Source organism: Solanum dulcamara, chromosome 7, assembly GCF_947179165.1.
Source record: "Solanum dulcamara chromosome 7, daSolDulc1.2, whole genome shotgun sequence".
Classification (NCBI taxonomy): Eukaryota; Viridiplantae; Streptophyta; class Magnoliopsida; order Solanales; family Solanaceae; genus Solanum; species Solanum dulcamara.
The window spans coordinates 43,227,755-43,253,001 of record NC_077243.1 but is presented as its reverse complement, the minus strand read 5'-3'; the positions used below and the strand labels follow the sequence as shown (position 1 = coordinate 43,253,001).

Genomic DNA, 25,247 nt, shown 5'->3' with positions numbered 1-25,247 from the left:
CACTCCAGCAACCTGCAACAATACAACAAAAAAACCCAAGCAAGAAAGGACTTGCCCAATTTAGTAAAAAAGAAAGGACCTCAGACAGTGCTTTGGAGCCAGTTAGTTTTTTCCAAGTCGCTCGACTAACGTCTCCAATTACCCGTTTGAGTTGAAACTTCATGAGGTTTGCATATATATCCTTTTCTTTAGCCTTGCAATATTTGAAGGCTTTTTTCCCAAGTTTGAGGTTCCAAATACCAAATTTCTCTCTCTTTAGGCTTAAGACAGCTGATTGTTTCAAGGTCGCTCGCCTAACGTCTCCAATTATCCGTTTGAGCTAAAACTTCTTGGGCCTTGTCAAAATAATATATACTGCAATCCTGCAAAGTTTGGATGCCTTGGTGTAGGTCCTCAGGTTGCAAAACACCCTGCATCTCTGACCCTGCTGTAGTTTGGTCATAGTCTGCTGTAAGTTCTTGGTTATCACCATGTTACTTCCATAGTAGAGGGGGTTAAGATGCTTGTTGTTAAAAAATAATCCCAAGAGGAGACCCTTCCTTATGATCAGGATCATCTTTTCAGAGTACCTGCATCTAGAAAATCCAAAAAGGAAAACACACAAACCACCAATTCTGTAACCTTTTGCACCATGTCTTTGCTGTTGTATATTGCTGTAAGGGATGTAGCTCTGGCTTAGATGTTTAAGTGATGGTGACTTGCAGTTTGGAAGGTTCCATTGCTGATGTATTATGTGCCTGCACACCAAGAAATAACCACACCAGGAATTCCAAGTATCTTGGATATCATTGGGCTGATGAAAGTAATAAAGGGTGGAATCTGGCATGTTTGAATTGTTGTTGGGGGCTGGTGAGTCTCTTGCATGTCTAGCATTTGTCTCCCTTTGTTTGGATATCTGTGGACCTGTACAAACAAGTAGACAAAGATCCATACAAATGTGGGGGAAGTATAGGCTGCTGCAAACCTGTAGCCAGCTTCTTGGTGTCTTCATAGTGGAATTGTTCAGTTGTATGTTGTTGCAAGCTACCTTCAGGAGGAGATCATTCCTCATGATCAGCTCCTTATATTACCTGCACCTACATACAAAAACAAAGACAAAGCAAAGAAAAAAAAAGACCTCAAACAGTTCTTTGGAGCTTGTTAGCTTTAAATCGGTTAATTTTTTCAAAGTCGCTCGACTAACGTCTCCAATTATCCGATTGAGGTGAAAATTATTAGGCTTTGCAATTACTATATTTTCTGTGTTCCTACAATATTTGGAGGTCTTTTGGACAAGATAGAAGCTCCAAGTTGCGAAGTGCACCATTGGGAGGCTTAAGTCGACTAGCTTTTTCAAGGTCGCTCGACTAACGTCTCCAATTATCTATTGGAGATGAAACTTCTTGGGTTTTGCAAATATAGTATTTTCTGTATTCCTGCAAAGTTTGGAGGTCATCTAGACAAGTTGGAAGCTCCAAGTAGTGAAGTGTTCCATTTGGAGACTTAATTCGGCTAACTTTTTCAAGGTCGCTCGACTAACGTCTCCAAATATCTGTTTGAGATGAAACTTCTTGGGCTTTGCAACTACTGTATTTTCTGTATTCCTGCCCAGTTTGGGGTTAATTTGATGTTGCATGATACTTTTGTTGGGGGCTGCAGCTGTGGCCTGTGCTGGAATTTTAATGGCTGTTGCTTGCTGCTGGCCTCTGCTGCTGCTGTTGGACTGCTTGTTTGTCCCAACTATAAGTTCAACATTGGAATAGCTGTGGAAAACTTCCAGTGTACCTGCAAACTTGAAACCAACAAGGAGGGTATTCCTAGTGCTGAGTGATCCTTCACCTGCTGTTGCTGTAATATTGCTGCACCATGTGTTATTATTTGCTGTAGGTGGCTGTACCAAGACTTACACCTGACTATCCCTCCAGTTGTTGGGTGGTATGTTGCATGTCTATAGGAACCTACACTTCCAAGAAAAAGAAGTAAAAGCAAGAAAAGATCTACTCTAGTCCTAAGCTGAAGGATTATAGTTGTTATTCTAAGGAAGTAATAAACAGGGGAGAGTTCCCTTTTTACCTTGGTCCTAACTATATAACCTTCAAAGTAGTTATAACTATGCATAGCAATATCTAATTTGGAGAGTAAGTTGGACCAAGAGGGCTGAAAGGTCATGGTGGTTTCTTGATTCTCTTAAGCCTTCTTCTTCTGAAGTTGGCCAGTTCCAGTTTGTCAAGCTCAAAGTAAGCTCTTGCCTTTTTGGGAAGCTCTTGCTTAGTAAGATAAATCTGTGGGGTAGTGCATTTGTGGCTATGTTTGGACAAGGCATCAGCTGTAAAGTTGGCTTCTCTGTAGGTGTGGCTGCATTTGAAGACCTGGAATTGATGGCTGATGTCCTGCAATTGCTGGAGTTGTGCTTTGCCAGTCCATGGTTGTTGAGCTAAGTGTTTTATCCATCTGATTACTAGCTCAGAGTCCACTTCAAGGATCACTTTAGTATATCCTAATTGGAGACACCAAGTCAAACCAAAGATGGCTGCCAATATTTCAGATTGGTTGTTTGTGCCTTCTCCAAAAGGGGTTGAGAAAGCAAAGAGAAGATCTCCTTGATTGTTCCTTAGCAATCCTCCCCCTCCTATTTTTCCAGGGTTGTGAAGTGCACTACCATCAGTGTTCAGCTTCACCATGTGAGCTGAAGGTTTCCTCCAGTAGACAGTACTAACATTAACTTCATTAGTACATTTTTCCACAAGAAGGACCAGTTCCTTCCAGCTATTTGGCCAGCTGATATAGGAGTAGGTAGTGCTTAGAAAGTTGAAGTTATCCTTGAAGACTGAGTAGATCACTCTTGTAATATTGGACTTCTTCCCTCCGTATTTGATGGCACATCTATTTTTCCATAGGTTCCAACATATGAAGATTGGAGTTGCTTGTAGGATAAGTTTATGGACCTCATTACTGTAATTACTGGACCACCACCTCATCATCAGGTTTCTAAGGGGTGTGTATTCTTTACTAATACCCAGAGAATCAGAAAATACACTCCAAACCTTCCTGGGAAAGTTTCCAGAAACAAATATATGGTCAATGGTATCCAAACCAGCTCTATGGCAACAGTAACATTGGGCTGGGGCTTCTCCAAAGCTGATAAGCTTTTCATTAGTAGGCAGTTTCCCTCTAAGTGCTCTCCAGAGTAGGAAGGAACACTTAAAAGGAATGTGTTTGTGCCATGTTTGAGAGTTAATTCTTGTCTTACTCCTTTTGTCCCTGATAAGTTCCCAGGCAGAAGAACAACTAAATACCCCACTGCTATTAGGCTTCCAAGAGGCCTGATCAAGTTTGTGGGGCTGATAGTTGATGTTACTTGCCAGGATGCTAGGTACAAACTGAGGAGGTGCTTTCTGAGAGACCAGTTCTGCATTCCATTGACCATTAATCATGAAAGAAGACACCTTAGTATTGTTCTGTCTACTACTGGCAGACCTGAAATTAGCTAAGGGGCCAACTCCCAACCAATTATCCCACCAAAGAGGCAAGAACCAGATTGTATCTGCCATTGGATATGAGGCTCAACATTGTGCTTGTTCTTCATGAGGTGCTTCCATATCAGAGACTGTCATGTATGCCATTTTTTGGTTATAGGATTTGACCTCTGACAGTACTTAGCTTTGAGGAACTCACTCCATAAGGAATTCTTAGTTCTGAATATCCACCATTGTTTGTATTGGAAAGACTTGGCAACATCTGATATTAGTCTCACTCCAATACCACCCTCTTCATAGGGATAACTCAGATTCTTCCAAGAAGACCAATGATATTTCCTCTTTTCATTCTTCCACCCCTAGAAGAAATTGGCTGTGATGCTTTGAATTTGCTTGATAGTAGTTGCAGGAGGGGAACTAGCAGATAACAAGTGAATAGGAAGTGCTTGGATGACATGCTTAATCAAAGTAACTCTTCCTCCATAACTAATTAACTTTGCCTGCCATCCAGCTATCCTAGCCACAACTTTAGCTATAAGCTCAGAATAATAGATGATCCTCTGTCTACCAATGTAGAGAGGATACCCCAGATATGTGATAGGGCTGTTCTTTTGCTTGAAGCCTGTAACTTTCTTGATTCTTCTAACAATAGAGTTGAAGGCATTTGAGGGTACCATGAAGTTACTCTTGTCTCTGTTGATCAATTGGCCTGAAGCATGCTCATAGGTATGTAGTGTCTCCATGATAAGTTTCAAGGTATGAGATCTTCTAGATGAGAATATGATGATGTCATCTGCAAAACTGAGATGATTAATTTGAGGGCCCTTTTTAGCCTTCAGGAAACCATGATATTGGGGGTGTTGATGGAGATTGTTCATGATCCTAGAGAGGACTTCAGCACCTATGATAAACAAAGTTGGTGATAATGGATCCCCTTGCTTAAGGCCTCTTGTGGAATGAAAGAATCCATGCCTTGAACCATTAATAATGATGGAATACCAATTATCAACCATAATTCTCCATACCATATCAATGAAACCTTCTTCAAATCCCATTTTCCTCAAAACTAGACAAGTATAGGACCAAGATACCCTATCATAGGCTTTAGCCATGTCAAGTTTGATAACTACATTGCCTCCTACATTTGGCTTCTTGATTTGGTGCATGTTTTCAAGTTAATTTCATGATTTTCAAGTCAATTGATCATATATTCATGTTTTTATCCTAATTTCATGTCTAAGCTATGATCATGAATTTCAAGTATGTAATTAAGTTTTACGAATGAGGGTGAGTTAGATCCTAATGATGTTTTATAAAAAGGATTCATAATGATGGAAGTTTTACACCCACATTACATGAATCATATGATAATGAGCTATTCCTATGAACAAGTTTATGAAGTATGATTATGAAAGGCTTATGATTTATGATAAGTATGATTTATGATTATTTTATGATATGTATTCTGTGGGATATTGACTTAGCACCGAGAGGACTTTGAGGTGGGTGCTCGACCTAAATCATAGTAGCAACCTCTAATCCCTTAAACTACGTTGCCATCGTAGGTTTGACAATATGGCCTAGCTAGTTTATCCACATATAGCACATGATTATGATAATATTGGAAGGAGTCTACCTTGGAAAGTGGCCTCCCCCCATCTTGATGTGGGGATCATCAGATTCTATGTAATATCTTGCATGGTTTTATTGTCGGTTACAGTTATCTCCCATATATGTACGGTTCTTATGATGTTTTACAAGATTACCCTTATCCTTTACTTTTATAAGATACTCTTATAATTTAAAGTGCTTTGAACTTTCCCATGCATACTTATGATATTTCCTACTCCTTTCATCATGTAATTTAAAATTTTCATTGCACAACATGGTTTTACTACGCATTGCATTACCTACATACTTAGTACATTCAAACGTACTAACACATACTCTATTGCCTACATTATTTCACAATGTAGGGAAGGATGCTCCATCCTATTTGTGTGGCTAGTTGTGATCTATCTTGAACATTTGTGTGGTGAGTCCTCATACTTCGAGGGCAAGCTAGGTCATTTCCTCTTTTATTGTCATTTCTAGACTATGTTAAAGTTTTAAAACTATTCTATGTCATGTCATTACTTTCTTGAGGGTGAGCTAGGAATATGTCCTAGTCCCCGCCTAGTAGTCATATAAAGGCATGTTGGGCATATTGTGTAAAGAGTCTATGTTGTCATGATTCTCTCTAGATATGCTACATTCTCGGACTTTTATGAGTTTTTGCTTATTGTTTATCTTATGTATGCTTATGATATGCTAAGAGGTTTAGTTGGGGTTTCTTCGGGAATGCTTATCACCGTGTTACAGCTAGGCCCTAGTTCGTATTATGACAAACTTGGTATCAAAGCACAAGGTTTTGAAGTACCCTAAGGAGTCCAACATGCCGCATCAAGTAGAGTCATATTCATAGATGTGAAGCGTGCCATATTTATGAGTAGAAGGCTATGAGACATCTTTGGAAATCCTCACTTCTTTTATGATCTATGTCATGCGATAGAGTGTACTCTAAATCTTTTCCCTCTAACAATTATTCTTTGCGATTTTCATAAAATGCCTCCAAGAAGAGCTTCACTTCCAAAAGAGGTTGATGCTAATGAGGGACAAGCCCCTCAAGCTCCTAATGATCCTCTAACCGATCAAGTTACCCATGTTGAGTTTCAAACTACTATCTTTTTTCTAGGCCAAGCCATAACTACTCAAGTGAACCAAGGAGTAGTGGCTCCTCCTAATGCGTCTACACCAGCTTTAAGGGTTAGAGATTTCACAAGGATGAACCCTACCGAGTTTTATGGGTCAAAGGTTGATGAGGATCCCCAAGACTTTGTTGATGAGGTGTATAAGATTGTTGATATCATGGGGGTGTCTTCGGAGGAAATAGTGGAGTTGGAGGCCTACCAACTCAAGGGTGTTGCTCAAGTATGGAACCATTAATGAAAGGCCGAAAGGGTTGAATAAGGTCCTATAGGTTGGGAGGATTTCAAAGTTTCTTGTCTTGACCGCTTCTTTCAAATTGAGTTAAGGGAGGCTAAAATGTTGGAGTTTATCAACCTCAAGAAAGGTAATATGAGTATAAGGGAGTGTTCCCTCAAGTTTACAAAGTTGTCCAAGTATGCTCCTTCTTTGGTAGTTGATTCTCATGCCCGAATGAGTAATTTCATTTCAGGGGTGTCCAACTTGGTGACGAAAGAGTATCGAACTGCTATGATCATCAAGGAAATGGATATTTCTAGACTTATGACATATGCCGAACAAACTGAAGGGGAAAAATTTAAGGAGAGGGAGGTGAGGGAGTTAAAGAGATCTCAATTTGAAGGTGGGGTTTTCTCAATCCAAATTCGATTGGGGTAATAGCCATTTTCGGCAAGGTCAAGGGTTTCAAGTCCAAGGTTCTTCATAAGTTTTAGGTCAAGGATTTGATAAGGATAAGGTGCCTAACCCTAAAACCCAAGGTGGTGGCGTTAGTGGGTCTACTCTTTCTAAGTGTCCCAAGTGTAGGAAAATCCATGGTGGTAAATGCTTATTTTGTATGAGTGCTTGTTTTGATGTGGTAAAATGGGGTACAAGATCTCTTAATGCCCTAGCAAAGGGAGAGAAGGACATCCTCAAGGGCAGGCTACTCAAGGAGGACAAACTGAACAAGGTGGAGGCCAATGCCAAAATAGGTTCTATGCACTTCAACCTTGGCAAATGTTGAGGAGTTTCCTGATGTGGTTAGGGATGTGTTGCGGGTCTTTGACTTTGATGTTTATGCTTTACTAGATCTGGGTGTCACATTATCTTTTGTTACTCCTTATCTTGCTATAAGATTTGATATATGGCCTAAAATCTTGCTAGAGCCTTTTTCGGTTTATACTCATGTTGGTGACTCAGTTTTAGCTAAAAAAGTCTATAGAGACTGCCCCATGTCAGTCTTGCATAGAATAATCCCTTGTGATATTGTTGAACTTAACATGACCGATTTTGATGTTATTATTGGTATGGATTGTCTACATGCTTCCTATGCATCTATTGATTGTAGAACCTGTATGGTCAAATTCCAATTTCCTAATGAGCCGGTCCTTGAATGAAAGGGTAATGATTCGTCATTTAGGGGTCAATTCATATCATGCCTAAAAGCTTGGAAAATGATTTATAAAGGATGTATCTATCATCTAGTGCACGTTAGGGATACAAATTTAAAAGTTACTTCTATTGAGTTTGTTTCCATTGTGAATGAATTCCTCAATGTATTTTCGACTGACTTGCCTGGTATTTCTCTCAAAAGGGAAATCAATTTCAGTATATATCTTCTTCCCAAAACTCAACCCATCTCTATTCCTCCTTATCTTATAGCCCTTGTAGACCTTGAGGAGTTAAAGGAAAAATTGAAGCATTTTTTAGATGAGGGTTTCATTAGGCAAAGTATTTCACTATGGGGTACTTCCATGATGTTGGTTAGAAAGAAGGATGGGTCACTCCGCATATGTATAGACTATTGATAATTGAATAAGGTAACCATAAATAATAAGTATCCCATTCCGAGGATAGATAATTTATTTGATCAACTCCAAGGTGCAAGTCACTTCTCCAAAATTAATCTTCGATTCGGACATCAACAATTAAGGGTGAGGGAGTGTGACATTCCCAAGACAATATTTCTAACAAGGTATGGCCATTTTGAGTTTTTGGTTATATTTTATAATGATCCTCTAGGTCATTTTTGAATTTAAGCATTCATTTCACCATTTAGAGCATTCCTTAAGTGACCTCAAGTCATTTATGACTTGGTAACACTGACTATTCAGTCGTCTGGTTGTTCATTTAAGTGTTAGGCCTATTTTCCTACTTTGAAGCCTTATAACTTGAAAAGTTGACTTCATTCAAAACTTTAGGAAAATGACCTCAAAATAGAATTCTGACAGTTTTATCATCTATGGGACCCGCTTCATAATTGACATGAGTACCGAGGCAATTAGTATGAGTTTAGGACCATTTGATGTTTTTTCCTTAGAAATTTGGCCTATAGTTGACTTTGGTCAATGGTCTTAGAAAACGAGCTTGGATGAGAATTCTGACAGCTTGATTATCTTGGGAATGTTGAATTTGGTCTAGAAAGACCCTTCATTCACTTCTCAAGGCTTTCGATCTAATCTCTAGGCTTGTTGAGGAAATAGGCTCAAAATAGAACTTGGGTGTGGGACCCACTATTCATTAAAATAACCTCATATGGGAATTTTAAATATGCCATTTAGTCTGGAACATTTAATTTGGTGGAGTAGCATATCTCATTTGCGTGTACGGGGTTTCGAAGGAATTCCAAGAACTCCATCGGAGGATTTGGCATTCTAAGCTCGTTCTTGCACCAGCTAGGTCTGGGGTCATCACTAAAGCAACCATTGGTCTCTAAAGTGAGTACTATTAAAGCAACCAAGACTTGCTAAAGCGACCAGCCCTCTTGGGCATGTGTCACTTTAGTAACAACCTTGTCGCTAAAGTGACTAGGTGTCGCTAAAGCGATGCCCACCTTTTGGTGGGTGTTAATTAAGTGATCGCAAGGGGGTTTCTAAAGCGACATTTGAGGGTCGTTCTTAAGACCATTTTCCAGATTTTCTCTCAAACTTTAAATCTTATTTTCTCCTTCAATTCTTAGGTGATTTGGGTCATTCAAAAGGCTAAATTGTGTATATTTTCAAGGGGAACCCAGCGATGTGTTCAGAATTAGTATTTGAACCTTCCTTTGAGGTAAAATTCCCTTTTTCCCCTACATTTCTAAGTTCTTAGGCCATGAAGTTGATTATTTATGCATTTTAAGTTTGGGTTTATTTTGGTGTGTGATTTGTGTTCCCTTATGGAACATGAGATGGGGGTAGTAGTTGGAGCCTATTCTCAGATCCAATTCTATGAATTATGAAGCGGGTCCCTTAATTCCCTATTTTTTACTCCAAAATTGGTCCATATCTAAATTTTGATAATTTTAGTGTCATAATGACCATATTAACATTGTGATTCTATTATTGATAGTGTGGAAGCATTCAGAGGCCGTTCGGAAAGGAAAAGCATCAGTTTTCTAAGTTGGAGCATTCACGGTTGACATACAGGTAGGCTACGGTTTTCCCCTCATGAGACAGAGCATGTTTCGGCAATTGTATCTTGAATTATATGAGTTGGAGGGGTTGGGGTGTAGATCATGCTAAATTCCTAGAATTTATATCCTAGGCACTATTTTGGGAAATTATTGGACTGTTTAAGCATGATTCCTGCTATTGTCGTTGATCAACACCTTGTGTTGTATGCTTTGCCTATGGTTATAGGTTTGGAAGAATGTTGGGACTTAGTCTAGGATTAGACTAGTGATTGCCTTAGACTTGCACGATTTTTGTGCCATTGGGCCTTTAAACTTCACTAATGTCCTTTCGAATGGTTAGCTTCCTGTAGACTGATATAGCAGACTTTAGCTAGGCATATACATACCTTGTGACCTTACCTCCATAATGTCTTATTCACCTAATATTCCTGTATTGCATCATTCTTGATTCTAGAAGTCCCCTCGACAATTTGGGTTGTATATGGTTCGGTATACAGTGATGTGTTGATGACAATTGGTTCGGGGTACTCCCCATGACGCTCGGTTGGTCGCTGATTCTAAATTTGGTTCGATCCCCTGGCTATAGACACTCGGTTTAAGGTCATGGTCTAGCTTACTTGTGTTCGGTTCCTTAGCTATAGATACCCGGTTGAAGTCTGTGGTGTAGCTTACTTATGTTCAGGCTCCTTAACTACAGTTACCCAATTGAAGTTCGTGGTCTAGCTTACCTGTGTCGACCCTTGGCTACAGTCACCCGGTTGAAGTTCGTGGTCTAGCTTACTCGTGTTGACTCATTAGCTACAGTTACCCGGTTGGAGTCCGTGGTCCAGCTTACACGTGGTTCAATTTCTGATTCCCTAATGAATCTTTGGAAGTCTTCATCTACTCTCAGCGTTGGGCTAAGGTATTAGAGTTTGGGAATGGTTAGGTTCAAGTTCGGGAAATGGTGATATTATTGAAATCCTTTTGGCTCCATTCATTTTACTTTGGCTATTCTTGCACCTACCGGGCTTATGGGAGTCTGTGTAGGTAGTTACCTTATACTTGTAAACGAGCATACCTATCGGGTTTATGAGAGCCCGACATATTTAGTTTGATTCTTCCTCTTTGATTGTTAAGTACGCTCATGTACATACCTACATTTACTTCTTGCCCTGTCTTTTGTTGTGATCATTTACTCACACTTTAGTTTACTTTTGCTTACCTTGCTCAGTCAGCCTATGATGCCTACTGGGTACCTATTGTCTTGGTACTCATACTACACTCTACATCTATTTTTATGAGGCAGGTCTGAGTACTAGCTACCGGGTTGATTCGAGCCAGCTATGGTCGTGATCGGAAGCGAGGGTAAGCACATTGCATCCTGGATTTACCCATCTCCCTCTGTATATGCATTTTGACTATCTTTTTCTTTTTGAGACAACTCTTTTTCTATGTCCCACTTTTGGGACTTGTACACTTTTTACTAGTAGCTCTGTACATGTTACTTCCAAGTTCTAGGAGGGATCTTTTTGTTTGTACATATCTAGTTGCTCCTGTCCGTTCATGTATGCTCCTATTATTTCTTTACTATTTTAGATTGAATTGCTAGTCTTCTACCCTAACATCCCACTACTCGCAGTTTCGAGATAGGGGTTGGCTTGCCTACTGGTGGGTTATAGTAGGTGTCATCATGACCTGCGAAATCAGGTCGTGACACATTTAGATTGACTAATTCTCCCATTATTTTCATGGATTTGATAAATCAGATTTTCAAACCGTGCCTAGATATGTTTTTGGTGGTTTTTATTGATGATATATTAATTTATTCCCAAAATAAAGAGGGGCATATGGGTCACTTGAGAATTGTGCTTCAAACCTTGAGGGACAAGCAATTTTTTGTCAAGATTAGTAAATCTGAATTTTGGCTTAAATATGTGGCATTCCTTGGTCATATTTGATCCAAAAAAGATAGAGACGGTAAAGAATTGGCCTAGACTATTGTCTCCTTGGGATATTGGTAGCCTCTTAGATTTGACCAGATATTATAAATGGTTTGTAGAAGGTTTTTCATCTATTTCATCACCTTTAACTAGGTTGACCCAAAAGAAGGTGAAGTTCCAATGGTCGAACGAGTGTGAAAGAAGTTTCCAAACATTGAAGGATCGTCTTATGTCGGCTCTTATTTTGACATTGCCGAAAGGTCCGGATGGGTTTATTGTATATGGTGATGCCTCACGGGTTGGATTGGGTTGTGTTTTGATGCAACATAGAAAGGTTGTAGTGTATGCCTCTAGACAACTAAAGGTGCATGAACGAAACTATCCAACTCATGATCTCGAATTGGCGGCGGTTCACTTTGCATTGAAAATTTGGCGTCACTATCTTTATGGGTGCATGTTGATATATTTACTGACCAAGAAAGCTTGTAATATATGTTTATCCAAAAGGACTTGAACATTAGGCAAAAAAGGTGGCTTGAACTCTTAAAGGACTATGATATGAGTGTATTACACCATCCGGGTAAAGCAAATTTTGTTGATAATGCTCTTAGTCGGTTATCCATGAATAGTGTTGCTCATGTGGAAGATGACAAAGAGTTAGTTAAAGATGTGCACCGATTGGACCATTTGGAGGTAAGATTGAGTGACTCTAATGAGGGTGGTATCCTTGTTCAAAATGGTTCGAAATCATCATTGGTAGTGGATGAAAAGGAAAAGCAAGACATGGATCCAACTTTAGTTGAGTTGAAGAAATTGGTGGTTGACAAGAAGATTGAGGTTTTCTCATAAGAGGGAGATGGAGTACTTTGTTACCGAGGTTGGTTTTGAGTTCTAAATGTCGATGGCCTAAGAGAAATGATATTGAGTAAAGCCCATAGCTTTAGATATTCTATACATCTGGGATCCACCAACATGTATAGAGATTTGAGAGAAGTGTATTAGTGGGATGGTATGAAAAGGGAAATAGCAAAGTTTGTGGCAAAATATCTAAATTGCCAACAAGTGAAGGTTGAACATCAAAAGTCGGGAGGTCTAGCCCAAGATATTGAAATTCCTACTTGGAAGTGGGAAGATGTGAACATGGACTTCATAACGGATTTGCCTCGTACCCGAAAGCAACATGATTCGATTTGGGTGGTAGTGGATAGAATGACTAAGTCAGCCCATTTTCTATCGGTTAAGACTTCTAATAGTGCCGAAGATTATGCCAAGATATACATTCGGGAATTGGTAAAGTTGCATGTTTTCCTTTGTCCATCATTTTGGATCGTGGTAATCAATTCACTTCTCACTTTTGTAAGTCCTTTCAAATGGTTCTTGGTACCCAAGTTAAGCTAAGTACTACATTTCACCCTGAAACTGATGGGCTAGCCAAAAGGACAATCCAAACTCTAGAAGATATGTTAAGGGCACGTGTGCTTGATTTCAAAGGAAGTTGGGATCATCACCTACCTTTACTCGAGTTTGCATACAAAAATAGTTATCATTCAAGTATCAGAATGGCACCATTTGAAGCCTTTTATGGAAGAATATACCGATCACCCATTGGATGGTTTGAAGTGGAAGAGGGATCCTTATTAGGGCCCAAGTTAGGGTTTAATGCCTTGGAGAAAGTCAAGATTATTCGAGAAAGGGTAAGGGTTGTCCAAAATCATCAAAAGTCCTATTCAGATGTTAGAAGAAGAGATCTTGAATTTGATGTGGAAGATTGGGTTTACTTGAAGATTTCACCAATGAAAGGAGTAATGTGTTTCGGAAAGAAAGAGAAACTTAGTGTCACGACCCAAGCCTAGGGCCTAGATGTCACACAGTGAATGAGGGTTCCGAAGATACCTCACCCAAGCCTCTTAGCATTCGTTTAGCCTTTTATAGGTAATGACAAAGAACAATAAGAGGAAAATAAAGGGGAAAATGGGACGAAGGAAAATATTTTAATAAGAACAATAATAGTAAAACTTCATTTACCTATGTCCAACAATACCTCTAAATCATAGACTTGGCGGGGGCTAAGACATGTCCCTAGCTCACCCTCAACAAAGTAGAATGAAATACCAAAATAAGCGTCCAATATCTCAACATATCATAAGATAGAAAGATAAAGGAATATTGTTCCCGAAACATGGGAACTCACCAAATGTAGCCTTCAATGAATCTGACTAGCCACTTGGAGGAGAGTGAGGAGGAACGCCAGTCCCTACATGATGATATCATATAGGGAAAAGAGTATGCGTTAGTACTTCGAATGTACTGAGTATGTAGGCATTCAATATATAATGAAGAACAATAAAACATTAGAAGGTAAAGTACATGAGTAAATGCATGCATGAGATGTCAAGTAAATAGCATTGGAATCCTTCATTTGTAGGGAGATGACTATAACCGACAATATGACCTGCGAGCTATTACATGAAATCCAACATAGCCCCCTAAGTAGGCACAGGTAGATTACTTGCCGGATAGAACTCGGTCAACTTTATTCATTTCTTTAACTTAACTTTAGATGGCTATACATGGATCCACTAGCCTAAAAAACCTACAAAGGACTCCTATGTTGGCACATAGTTAATGAGACAAAGGGTTGCTACTACGATTCCCTTACCCAATCCCACCTCAATGCCCCATTCGGGTGCTAAGTCAATCCTACGGAATAATGTGTCACTCTAACATAAACATAAATATAGATTTTAGACATCAAATCATCATTCGGTAGAATAGCTCCTTAAAACCTCTGGTAATTCAAATATGCAAGAATTGTCCTTATTGCATAAGAATCTAGTAATCACAATATTTCATCATTCTTTCATTTCATAAGACTCCCTTAATATCATAGACATTACTCTCATAAACATCAATTTGGATTCAAAAGCCTTTAATTCAAGTCTCGTTGAAAATATAGTAAAACTAGGTGGGTTCCATTTAATCCAACGTTTAAATAATTAAAATCAATGCTAGCATGCATGAGAATAATGGCATGCACCAATTAAAGCATACTTAAAATAACCCACTAATTTACTTTAAGACCCTTTCATGCCCTAATATAAGGACCTTTCATAGATCAACCATTCCATAAAATTAAGAGTCAATATAAACTAAGATATATAAATATACTTCAAATACTCAATAATCTATGCATTTGGAATCATGATATGAAAACTCATAAAATTTATAATTTGAAATTGAGCTATTAAATTGGAAAATACTTGGGTTCCATGACTGGAAGAACCCATGAATAAGGACCCACATACCTTGGGAAACAAATCCCTAATGCAATCTTGAAAATGGAGACTTGTTCTTGATGAATCTTAGACTTTACTTGAGATCAAGAAACTTTGAGGGGAGCTTTGAGAGAGGAGGGTTTTGTGAGTTTGAGACTTAGTGTGAGAATGAGGGGTTTGGAATAGCTTAGGATCCTTAGATAGGGTAGATTTTAGTCCCAAAATAAATACTTTGTTGATAAAACATGGGAAAAGACCTAAATACCCCCTTTAAAACTTTCCAAAATTGACCCTACGACTCATCATTATGAATCATAGACCTTCCTATGACTCGTCAAAAGGACTCATCCTGTAGGGTCTGAGAAACCCCTGAGGACTGAGTCTCTAAACTTTCTTTGTGACTCTTTCTTATGAGTCATCGATTTGCTTACGAGTCGTAGACTCGAATCTTCCTGCGTAGTTTGAGGCTCTAAAGTTTCTTGATGATTCACTTATATGACTCGTCTTGTCTTCTATGAGTCATAACATTGACTGTGTTCTCGTTATTTCCCTTAATCAATTTTAGGCCTTATCATGAGTCCCACGAGTCACTCTTACGACTAGTAGGAGTTTCTACAACTCATAGGTTGAGTCGTAGAACTCAAGTCCTGCCCACTTCCCAAAGTTTTTCCTTCATTTCGACTTTTAGACTCACGTGATCTTACAATATCTTCCCTTTGGGAATATTCTCCTTGAATGAGATTCGACTAGCATAGAAAGGACACAGAATGAGGACTAGAAACCCAATATGAATGCAATGACATATAAACATTCATAAACCATGAGACTTTCATACTTATCATAAAACGTGACTTTAAAACCAACTTCGTGAACATGAATGCATATGAAAGACTTAGGAAAAACTGAAATGTAGGAGTCTTAAACCATTTCAGCATGAATAACTTAGTACCTTAGGCTTGAGTAGAGTGAAAGAGATGAGGGTATCGCTTCATCATATCTGCTTCTGCTTCCCATATAGCTCTTTCAAATTGTTCATTCCTCCAAAGGACTTTAACGGATGCAACTTCCTTGTTCCTCAATCTCTTAACTTATTGGTCCAAAATTTCAATTGGAACCTCTTCATAGGTCAAATTTTCTTCAACATTCACTACTTTCAAATGTACAATGGAACTTGGATCACCCACACATTGTCTCAACATAGATACATGGAATAAAATATGAACCATAGCCATTTCTAATGGCAACTCCAACTCATAAGCAACCTTTCCAACATGCCTCAAGATCTTTTAAGGCCCTACATATCTAGGGCTCAACTTCCCTTTCTTAGCAAACTGAATCACACCCTTCATGGGTGAAACCTTTAGGTATACCCAATCATCTTCACTAAACTCAAGATACCTCCTTATAGTATCAAAATAGGACCTTTGGCGAATTTTAGGAATCTTCAACCTTTCTCTAATGACTCTCACATTTTCCAAAGCATCAAGCAGCAAATTGGGACCCAACAAGGTCATCTCACCCACTTTGAACCAATCAACTGGAGACCTACATCGTCTCCCATGCAAAGTCTCAGATGGTGCCATATCAATACTTCTATGGTAGCTATTGTTGTAAGAAAACTCAATGAGTGGTAAGTGGTCATCCCAACTTTTCTTGAATTCCAACACATAATCCCTTAACATATCCTCTAGTATTTGAATTTTCCATTTGGCTTGCCCATTGGTTTAAGGATGGAATGTGGTACTTAGCTTCACCTTAGTACCAAGTCCTCTTTGAAATGATTTCTAAAAATTAGAAGCGAATTGGGTACCACGATCCAAAATGATTGGCAATGGCAGACATGCAACCTCACCAATTCCAGAATATACAACTTAGCATAATTCTCGGTGCTATGAGATCTCTTGACTGGTAGAAAGTGAGATGACTTCGTCATTCTATCAACAATCACCCAAATTGAGTCATGATATTTCTGAGTATGAGCCAAACCCACTACGAAGTCTATGTTCACATCTTTCGACTTTCAAGTGGATCTCAATGTCTTGGGCTAAGACACTTGACCTTTGATGTTCGGCCTTAACTTGTTGGCAATTTGGGCATTCAACTACAAACCTTGCTATGTCCATTTTTGTGCCACCCACCAATATATCTCCTTTAAGTCGTGGTACATTTTAGTCAAAATGGGATGAATAGAGTATGAAGAATTATGAGCCTCCTTGAAAATTATACCCCTTAGGCCATCCATATCTAGAACACATAATCGACCTTGGTAGAAAAGTACTCCATCTCCCCCTTTGAAAAGACTTCTAATTTCTTTTCTTTCACCAATTTCTTTAACTCTACCAATGTCAGGTCACGGTCTTATTTTGACTTAACATCTACTATCAAGATGATTCGAACCCATTTTGTACAAACACACCACCATCATCGAAACCACTTAACTTTACTCTAAATCTAGCCAACCAGTGAACATTCTTTACTAACTCCCTATTCCCTTCATCCACATGAGTCACACTCCCCATAGACACCCTACTAAGTGCAATGACAAAAATTTTGGTTTTACTCGGATGATAATACACTCATGTCATAGTCCTTGAGAAGTTCAAGCTACCTTCTTTGCCTTAGATTGAGGTCCTTTTGAATGAACATATATTGAAGACTTTTTGATTGATAAAAATATCCACATGTACCCCATAAAGGTAGTGCATCTAAATCTTTAGACCAAACACAACGGCTGCTAACTCAAGATCATGGGTAGGGTAGTTACGCTCATGCACCTTTAATTGCCTAGAAGCATAGGCTATAACCTTGCCATTTTACATCAAAACACAATCAAAACCAACCCTTGAAGTATCATAATATACTATGAACCCTTCTAATACTTCTGGTAAAGCCAAAAAGGGAGAGAAAGTAAGTCGATCTTTAAAAGTTTGGAAACTCCTTTCACACTTATCCTTCCATAGGAACTTTACCATCTTTTGGGTCAATTTCATCATAAGAGATGAGATGGAAGAGAACCCTTCGATGGACCATCTATAGTACCCAGCTAAACCCAAGAAGCTTGTAATGTTCGAAGGAGACATTGGTCTAGGACAATTCCTCACCACCTCCATTTTCTTAGGATCAACCTTGATCCCTTCACCGGACACTATATGACCAAGGAACGCCACTTTTTTTAACCAAAATTCACACCTACTAAATTTGGAAAACAATTGCCTATCCCTCAAGGTTTGAAGAACGACTCTCAAGTGACCCTTATGTTCTTCCTCACCCCTAGAGTAAATCAAGATGTCGTCAATGAAGACCACCACAAAAGTATCAAGGTAGGGTTTGAACCCCTATTCATTATATCCATAAACACTACTGGCGCATTTGTCAACCCAAAAGACATCAGTACGAACTCTAAGTGACCATACCTTATTCGAAATGCCTTCTAGGAAATGTCACACTCCCTTACCCTTAGTTGGTGATAGTCGGATCAGAGATCAATCTTTGAGAAATGAATTGACACTTGCAATTGATCAAATAAGTTATCTATTTTAGGAATTGGATATTGTTTTTAATGGTCACTTTGTTCAATTGATGACAGTCTATGCATATCCAAAGCAACCAATCCTTCTTCCTCACAAACAACACTGGAGCCCCCCATGGCGAAATGCTTAGCCCTATAAATCCCTTTTCAAAAAATTCCTTTAATTATTTCTTTATTTCTTTTAATTTTGTCGGGGCCATTCGGTATGGAGGATTAGATATAGGTTGGATATCGAAAAGAAGGTCAATACATAAATCAACTTATTTTTTGGTAGGGACACTGGAAGGTCATCGGAAAACTTATTAACCATGGGAACCGACCTAATAGAAAGACTTTCAAAGTCGAAATCCTTAACCCTTATAATATGATAGAAGTAACCCTTAGCAGTCAGTTTTCGAGCCTTAAGACAAGAAATGAACCTAGCTTTAACTTCCAAATCATGATGCTTCTATTCAGTAATAGGCTCACTTAGGAATTGAAACTTGACTCTATGAGTTATACAACCTATAGAGTCATAAGACGCATGCAATAAATCCATCCCAAGAATTACATCAAAAGCTACTATGTCAAGTTCAATGAGAAAACAAGGAACAATTTTGTGCAAGATATACACGGGACAACTCTTATAGACCTTTCTAGCAACAACTGACTCACCAACGGGGGTAGACACCAAATAGGGCTCTAATAACATTTTGAGTAGCACATCAAACCTATTGGTGAGGAATGGGGTAACAAACAATAAATTTGCAACCGAGTCTATTAATGCAAACACATTGAAATAAATAACCATTAACATACTGCTAATAACATCGGGCACTTCCTCAACTTCTTGTTTTCCATATAGGGCACAAAATTAGTTGGTGTGTTGGCCACTCCCTTGAGCTTGTTGACATGAGCAATTTGGCCTTGATGCCTACCACCACCACCTCTACAATTTCTAGCTTGGTGACCCAGTTTACCATACTTGAAGCACTCATTGGAACCGGTTAAGCATTCTTCTTTGTGAGTCTTCCCACACTTCTTACAAGAAGATAAAGCTTGAGCACCCACATTCTCCATTGGAACCATCAGATTAGCACCCTTATCCTTATTAATCCTTGGAAGAGGAGTATTGATAGCACCTTTCCCCACAAATCGTTGCCCACTTTGGCCTTTTCAACCATCACTATCACCGGACCTTTGGTGATTGAACCCTCCACAATCAACTCTAGCCTTCTTGAACCCTCTTGACCTCCCCACAACTTCTCTTCCTTAATTTGATTCGCATATATCATGAGTCGGGAGATGTACATATCCTTTACCATTATGGTCATCTTGCATTTCTTGGACACCAAACTAGAAACACCAGAGATGAACTTGATCATTCTTGCCCTTGGATCAGAGACCATTAAAGGAGCATACTTAGACAATTTAGTGAATTTGAGAGTGTATTCCCTCACACTTGTGCTCCCTTGGCGAAAGTTAATGAACTCTGGTATCCCTTCCTCCCTTAGCTCCAAAGGAAAGAAGCGATCTAGGAAGGTACCCTTGAAAAACAAGTTTAATTATTTGAAACACTTTGAAATATTTCAAATTATTTGACGGGGGCTAAGACATGTCCATAGATCACCCTCAACAAAGTAGAATGAAATACCAAAATAAGCGTCCAATGTCTCAATATATCATAACCTAGAAAGATAACGGAATATTATTCCCAAAATGTGGGAACTCATAAAATATAGCCTTCAACAAATCCGACTTGCTACATGGAGGACAGTGAGGAGGAACGCCGGTCCATACATGGTGATATCATGTAGGCAAAAGAGTATGTGTTATTATTTTGAATGTACTAAGTATGTAGGCATGCAATATACAATGAAGAACAATAAAACATTAGAACGTAAAGTACATGAGTAAATGCATGCATGAGACGTCAAGTAAATATCATTAGAAACCTTTATTTGTGGGGAGATGACTATTGTTATGTCATTGAAAAAGACTGTTTAAAATTGATTTAGGAAAAACATTTAAAGGAGTCGCCCCTTAAATTTTTAAAAGAAATTAAGAAAACTTTAATTTAAAATACTTTAACAGAAATAAGTCTTAAAGACTTAGAGAAAGGATATGAGGTTCATATTACTATTTTAAGAAGGTCTTAGCACTTAAAAAAATAAAAGTTTAATTATTTGAAACACTTTGAAATATATCAAAAGGAGGACTTTTGGTCAAAAATGACTAAGTAAAGGATATCATTTAGGAAAAATCATTTTGATGGATAAATTAGTCATAAAAGAAATGGTTCCTTTTTAGGGGAATTTAAGAAGTTAAACCTAACTACAATCAACATCCAAAAAAATATAAATAACATAAACAAATAAATTATTACAACCCGAATTAAATATAAATAAATAAAATATAAAAATTTGGAAATTTGGCACTTAGTTTATGCACGTCTGGACTAAGTAGTTGGGCCACCTGCATTTAGGGCTTTTGGCCTAATTCCCTTATCACAGTTGTATATACACTGTATATTAGTCTATACAACACTATTTTCCATCTGTATTTTGACTTTATACTGTTATATTCAACCTATTGTTTCTCCTCGAAATCTGTTATTCAGCTCCTCAGCAATCCGAACACAATAAAGGTTGACTCAAAAAAGGAGACAAGTTGAGTCTCAACTTAACTCAAGATTCAATGGGAGATACGAGAGTCAATTACAGTTGGTCAAGGCTCAGATGTACCACAAAAATAAAAAGGAAAAATAAGAATCCGTACAACTCAACATGAATTTCAACTTAATGTTGTCATCCAATACAATTATGTCAAAATTTTAAGAATTAATACCAAATAAGAAATGTGAAGCAAATGATACAATCAATCATAAGGATAAAAAATTTATATTAAGAAAGAACTATCCAACAAAAAGAGCAAATTAGAAAAAATAGTTTGGTGATATTGTCATCCAATCAGTTTCAGTAAGTTCAACAATTGTCATTGCCGAAGCAATCAATCAGATATCAAAGGGAAAATAAGCTCGAGGAAGAATGAATCCAAGCAGTGAACATGTTTTTATCCAGTTTGAAAGAAGGAAAATAATTTGCACTTCACACTTAAAGAACAAATGCAGTAATACATTAAAGAGGCAGACATGATATAGCAATCTTGAGGCAGATAAGCAAGATTCTAGAAATTAGGCATTTTTCTTAATATCAAATACGGACTTCATTAGAGCTAAACAACACCTAAAAAGTAAAAGCGAAGTAAAAGAGAAAGCAACGCAACTAAATTTCAGTAGCTTTCAAGTCAAATTTGACAAATTAGGAATCATTAAGAATGATTCATAAAGAAGATATAAATCAGAAAATTAACAGATTCATTTAAATAATGCTAAAATACTACCCCTCTGATGGAATCAAATAAACCTCAGATACTTCGAATCAATTAACAAGCTAGTCAAGCATGCCTATTAACAAATTTTAATTCATTAATATCTAAACAAATAGACTACCCTTTCAGAAAAGAAGTAAACACATGTATGACAAAGCCATATTGATATGCAAATTAAAGAAGGCAAATTCAAAAGGGAAGTACATGTATTAAGGTAAAATTAAACATATCTAGTTTAAAATCAGGACAATGTAGTAATAGAACTTAATCGCTAAATAAACACCACATCCTTGAACAAAACATGCATTTTGGAGAAAAACATACTAATTTGAGCAGGAGACAGCCAACCAAAATCTCAAAACATTAGCATGGTTATTTAGAACAGAAAAATGCATTTTGCACTTAACAAAGAAGGGAACAGTGATCAAGAATCGATTTTTAAGTAAAACATGCTATTGGAGGACCCTTTTTATCAGTTTGGCAAAGATTAAAATGAAACGAATAACCCAACACTACATTAAGAAAGCCTAACAAAACTTGAAGATGAAAACAGAATAAGGAATTGATAAAACGATCTCAACAAGATATCAAGCTAGACAAATTTAAGACTAGAACAACAAAAGACACACAACTAAATATCTCACTAGAAACAACTCTTAACGAGTGAAATATATTAAATTAAATCAAAACAACTCTTTGTAAAACATCAATAGTAGACATGAAAAACTAACAAATAAGAGCATTCAATAAAAAGAAAATGGACATAAAGTTAAAAGAACAACTTCATTCGATTCCAAAAACACAAGTATTAACTAAAAATGAGCTAAAATTAAAAGACAGTTCACCTTTTCGGGAGCAACGAACTTGGGGCGAGATGAGCTGAACAGAGTCAATCTCCAAGTAAGAAACTTACGGGAGAAACCTGAAAGAATAAAATTGAACTTCAAGCTTTGAGCCTTCATCGAATAAGAACTCTTTGTTCTTGGTAAAAATTTAGTAGTTTTGGAGATATTTTCTTGCTTTTGGAATAAAATCCTATGTTTTCAGAACCTCTAGTTTTTGTAACCTCCTTTAGTGAAGAAGAGTGTGTTTTTTTTTAAGGGAACAGACCCTACACGAGGCTCCCACCTCTCGTGCACAGTCAGGGGTTGAGCATCACCCCCAAGCCTTAACATAATAATAAAACAGAAAATACAAGGAAGGGGACATAAACCTTACCTCTGATCCTATGTTGGTTCATAAGTCGGCTAACCTACTATAAGGTCGGCTAACTCATCCCCGTAGCAAAAAAGAGCTAACTAGAAATAGAAAGCAGTAAACCTATGAGAGGATTCCTCCCGGTACAAGTCAACTAAGAAAGCATAAATGAGGGAGACTCTCCTCTTCCATGAGAAGACAACAAAGTAACCTACACTAGTCCCATTCAACTACGCTACGTACCATACATAGCTAAATTGAAGAAGAACAAGTATATGAACCTTTTATCTCGCATGGGGTGAGGAAGCTCTTTTCAGTGCGAGGAAGCTCTTTTCATCTTTGCCCTTTTTAGTCTTGTCGTACCAAGTAAATCCAAAGGAATTATGCAACAACATCAAGAGCATGATTATCAGCTAAGGAGGGTGGAAGGAAGAGAAGTATATGGAGCTGGAGCAATCAGCAGCCTTGGGATTTTTGATGATGAAAGTGAGGGGCTGAATATTAGTATATTGCAAGTTGGAATTGCTGCAGTCCTGGCTTGACCAGCTGCTTGGATGTTTAACTGTTGGTGTCTTGCACATTGGAGAGATTCTTCTTTGCCTGCACTCAAACAAATAAACAGCCAAGGAGCTCCAAGAAGCTTGGATGTAAGGGGGCTACTGCAGATGTGAGGCCTCTGCATGTATGGTTGTTATCATCCTTTGGTTGAAGCTTTGTGGACCTGCCCAAACAAGTAACCAAGCAAGGATCTCCAAGAATGTTGTTGCTTGTATTGAATGCAGCCTGCTGCATCTCTGCCATATAGCTGTTGGTCCTCGTGTTGCAGCTTCATCTTCCAAGTCTACACCTTCAGCTTTATCTCTGTGGTTGAGCTGGTGTTTGGTGTGTGGTTGAGTAGTCTTTTGGTGTTGTGTTCCTGCATTGAATATATGAATTGGATGGAGCTGTAAACTTGTTGTGGCATCTACTGTTTTTGCTGAGGTTGTTATTCCTTGTGTGTTGTGGGTGGATGCTGTAATGGAAGCAGGATTCTATACCTGCACAACTAAACAACCAAGAACTAACAAACAATTATTTTTGTGTGTTGCAGACTGCTGTGGTTGCTGTTGGAAGGGCTGCTGTTGATGCAACTGCTTTATGGCTCTCCACAGATGCTGTATTTGGCTTTGTATCTCAATGAAACCTGTACAACTAAGGCAGCAAGAACCAATCAAACAAAATTTCAAACAAGGCTCCTGCAATTGATGTTGTTTGTTGGTGGCATTTTCTGAAATTGTTGGAGTTCCATCTTCTTGTCTTTTCAATGTGTGCCAAGGTGTGTGCCAAGGTGCTGTGAATTCTAGGTCTCCACATATGCTGGATTTGTCTTTGTAGATCAATGACACCTGCACAACTAAGGAAACAAGAAACAGACAGACAAGCAAACAAACAAAGCTCCTGCCACATCCTGTATCTGCACAACCAAACAACCAAACTAACAAGCAAAGACTTTTTTGTGTGGTGCAGGCTACTGTGGTTGTTGTTGGAAAATGTTGTTGTTGGAAATTATAGCCTGCAAACTGCATTTCTCCTTCACAACTAATAGATTTTAAGTGATGGTGCAAGCTCCAATAAATGGTACACCCCTGCATAGTTCCTGCATCAAAAGGGGCCATACAAAGGAAGTGTACAATCTGCTGTGGCTTTGAGTTTATACTCTTGCCCTCCTTAGTAAATGGTTTGGTTGCATGGAAGAGTTTCACAGGCTGGAGGATCCAAATTGTGAATTTCTCCAGCATGTCACTGCTGTACCTGGGAGCAAGCATAAAATCTGCACAAGCTATTAAGCAACAACAATCAAAGAAGTATATGGGCTGCTCTACTGCTATATTGTTGTAATGGTTGCTGCATTTGATTTGGTTGTTGATCATCTTGTTGTTGTTTCCATAGTTGTTGTAGTAAGGATGGTTGGTAATGCAAATTACACCCCTTGTTTTTGCACAACCAAACCTACACACACACAAACAAATAGGTCTGCACCCTAAATCTGTAACTCTGCAACTGTACAGCTGCAACTTTTTTGATGTCGCTCGACTAACGTCTCCAATTATCCGTTTGAGCTGAATCTTCTTGGTCTTTTCAATTACATTATTTTATACATTCCTGAAACATTTGGAGGCCTTTTCCATAGGTTGGAAGCTCCCAAATGCAAGTGGCTCCCTCATTATGCTTAATTCGGCTAATTTTTTCAATGTCGCTCGACTAACGTCTCCAATTATCCATTTGGGATGAAACTTCTTAGGCTTTGCAATTACAGTATTTTCTATAATCCTGCAACATTTAGTGGTCTTTTCCACAAGTTGGATGCTCCAAATTGCAAAATGCTCCCTCATTAGGCTTAAA

General features: G+C 38.3%; 1 protein-coding gene across 1 annotated transcript; it reads right to left on the bottom strand.

The window, feature by feature from the left end:
• Positions 1–3,814: 3,814 nt before the first annotated feature.
• LOC129894724 (uncharacterized) lies at positions 3,815–4,198 on the bottom strand. The gene has a single exon (XM_055970379.1). It carries the CDS (start codon positions 4,196–4,198, stop codon positions 3,815–3,817), a length of 384 nt encoding a protein of 127 aa, XP_055826354.1.
• Between the last annotated feature and the right edge of the window lie 21,049 nt (positions 4,199–25,247).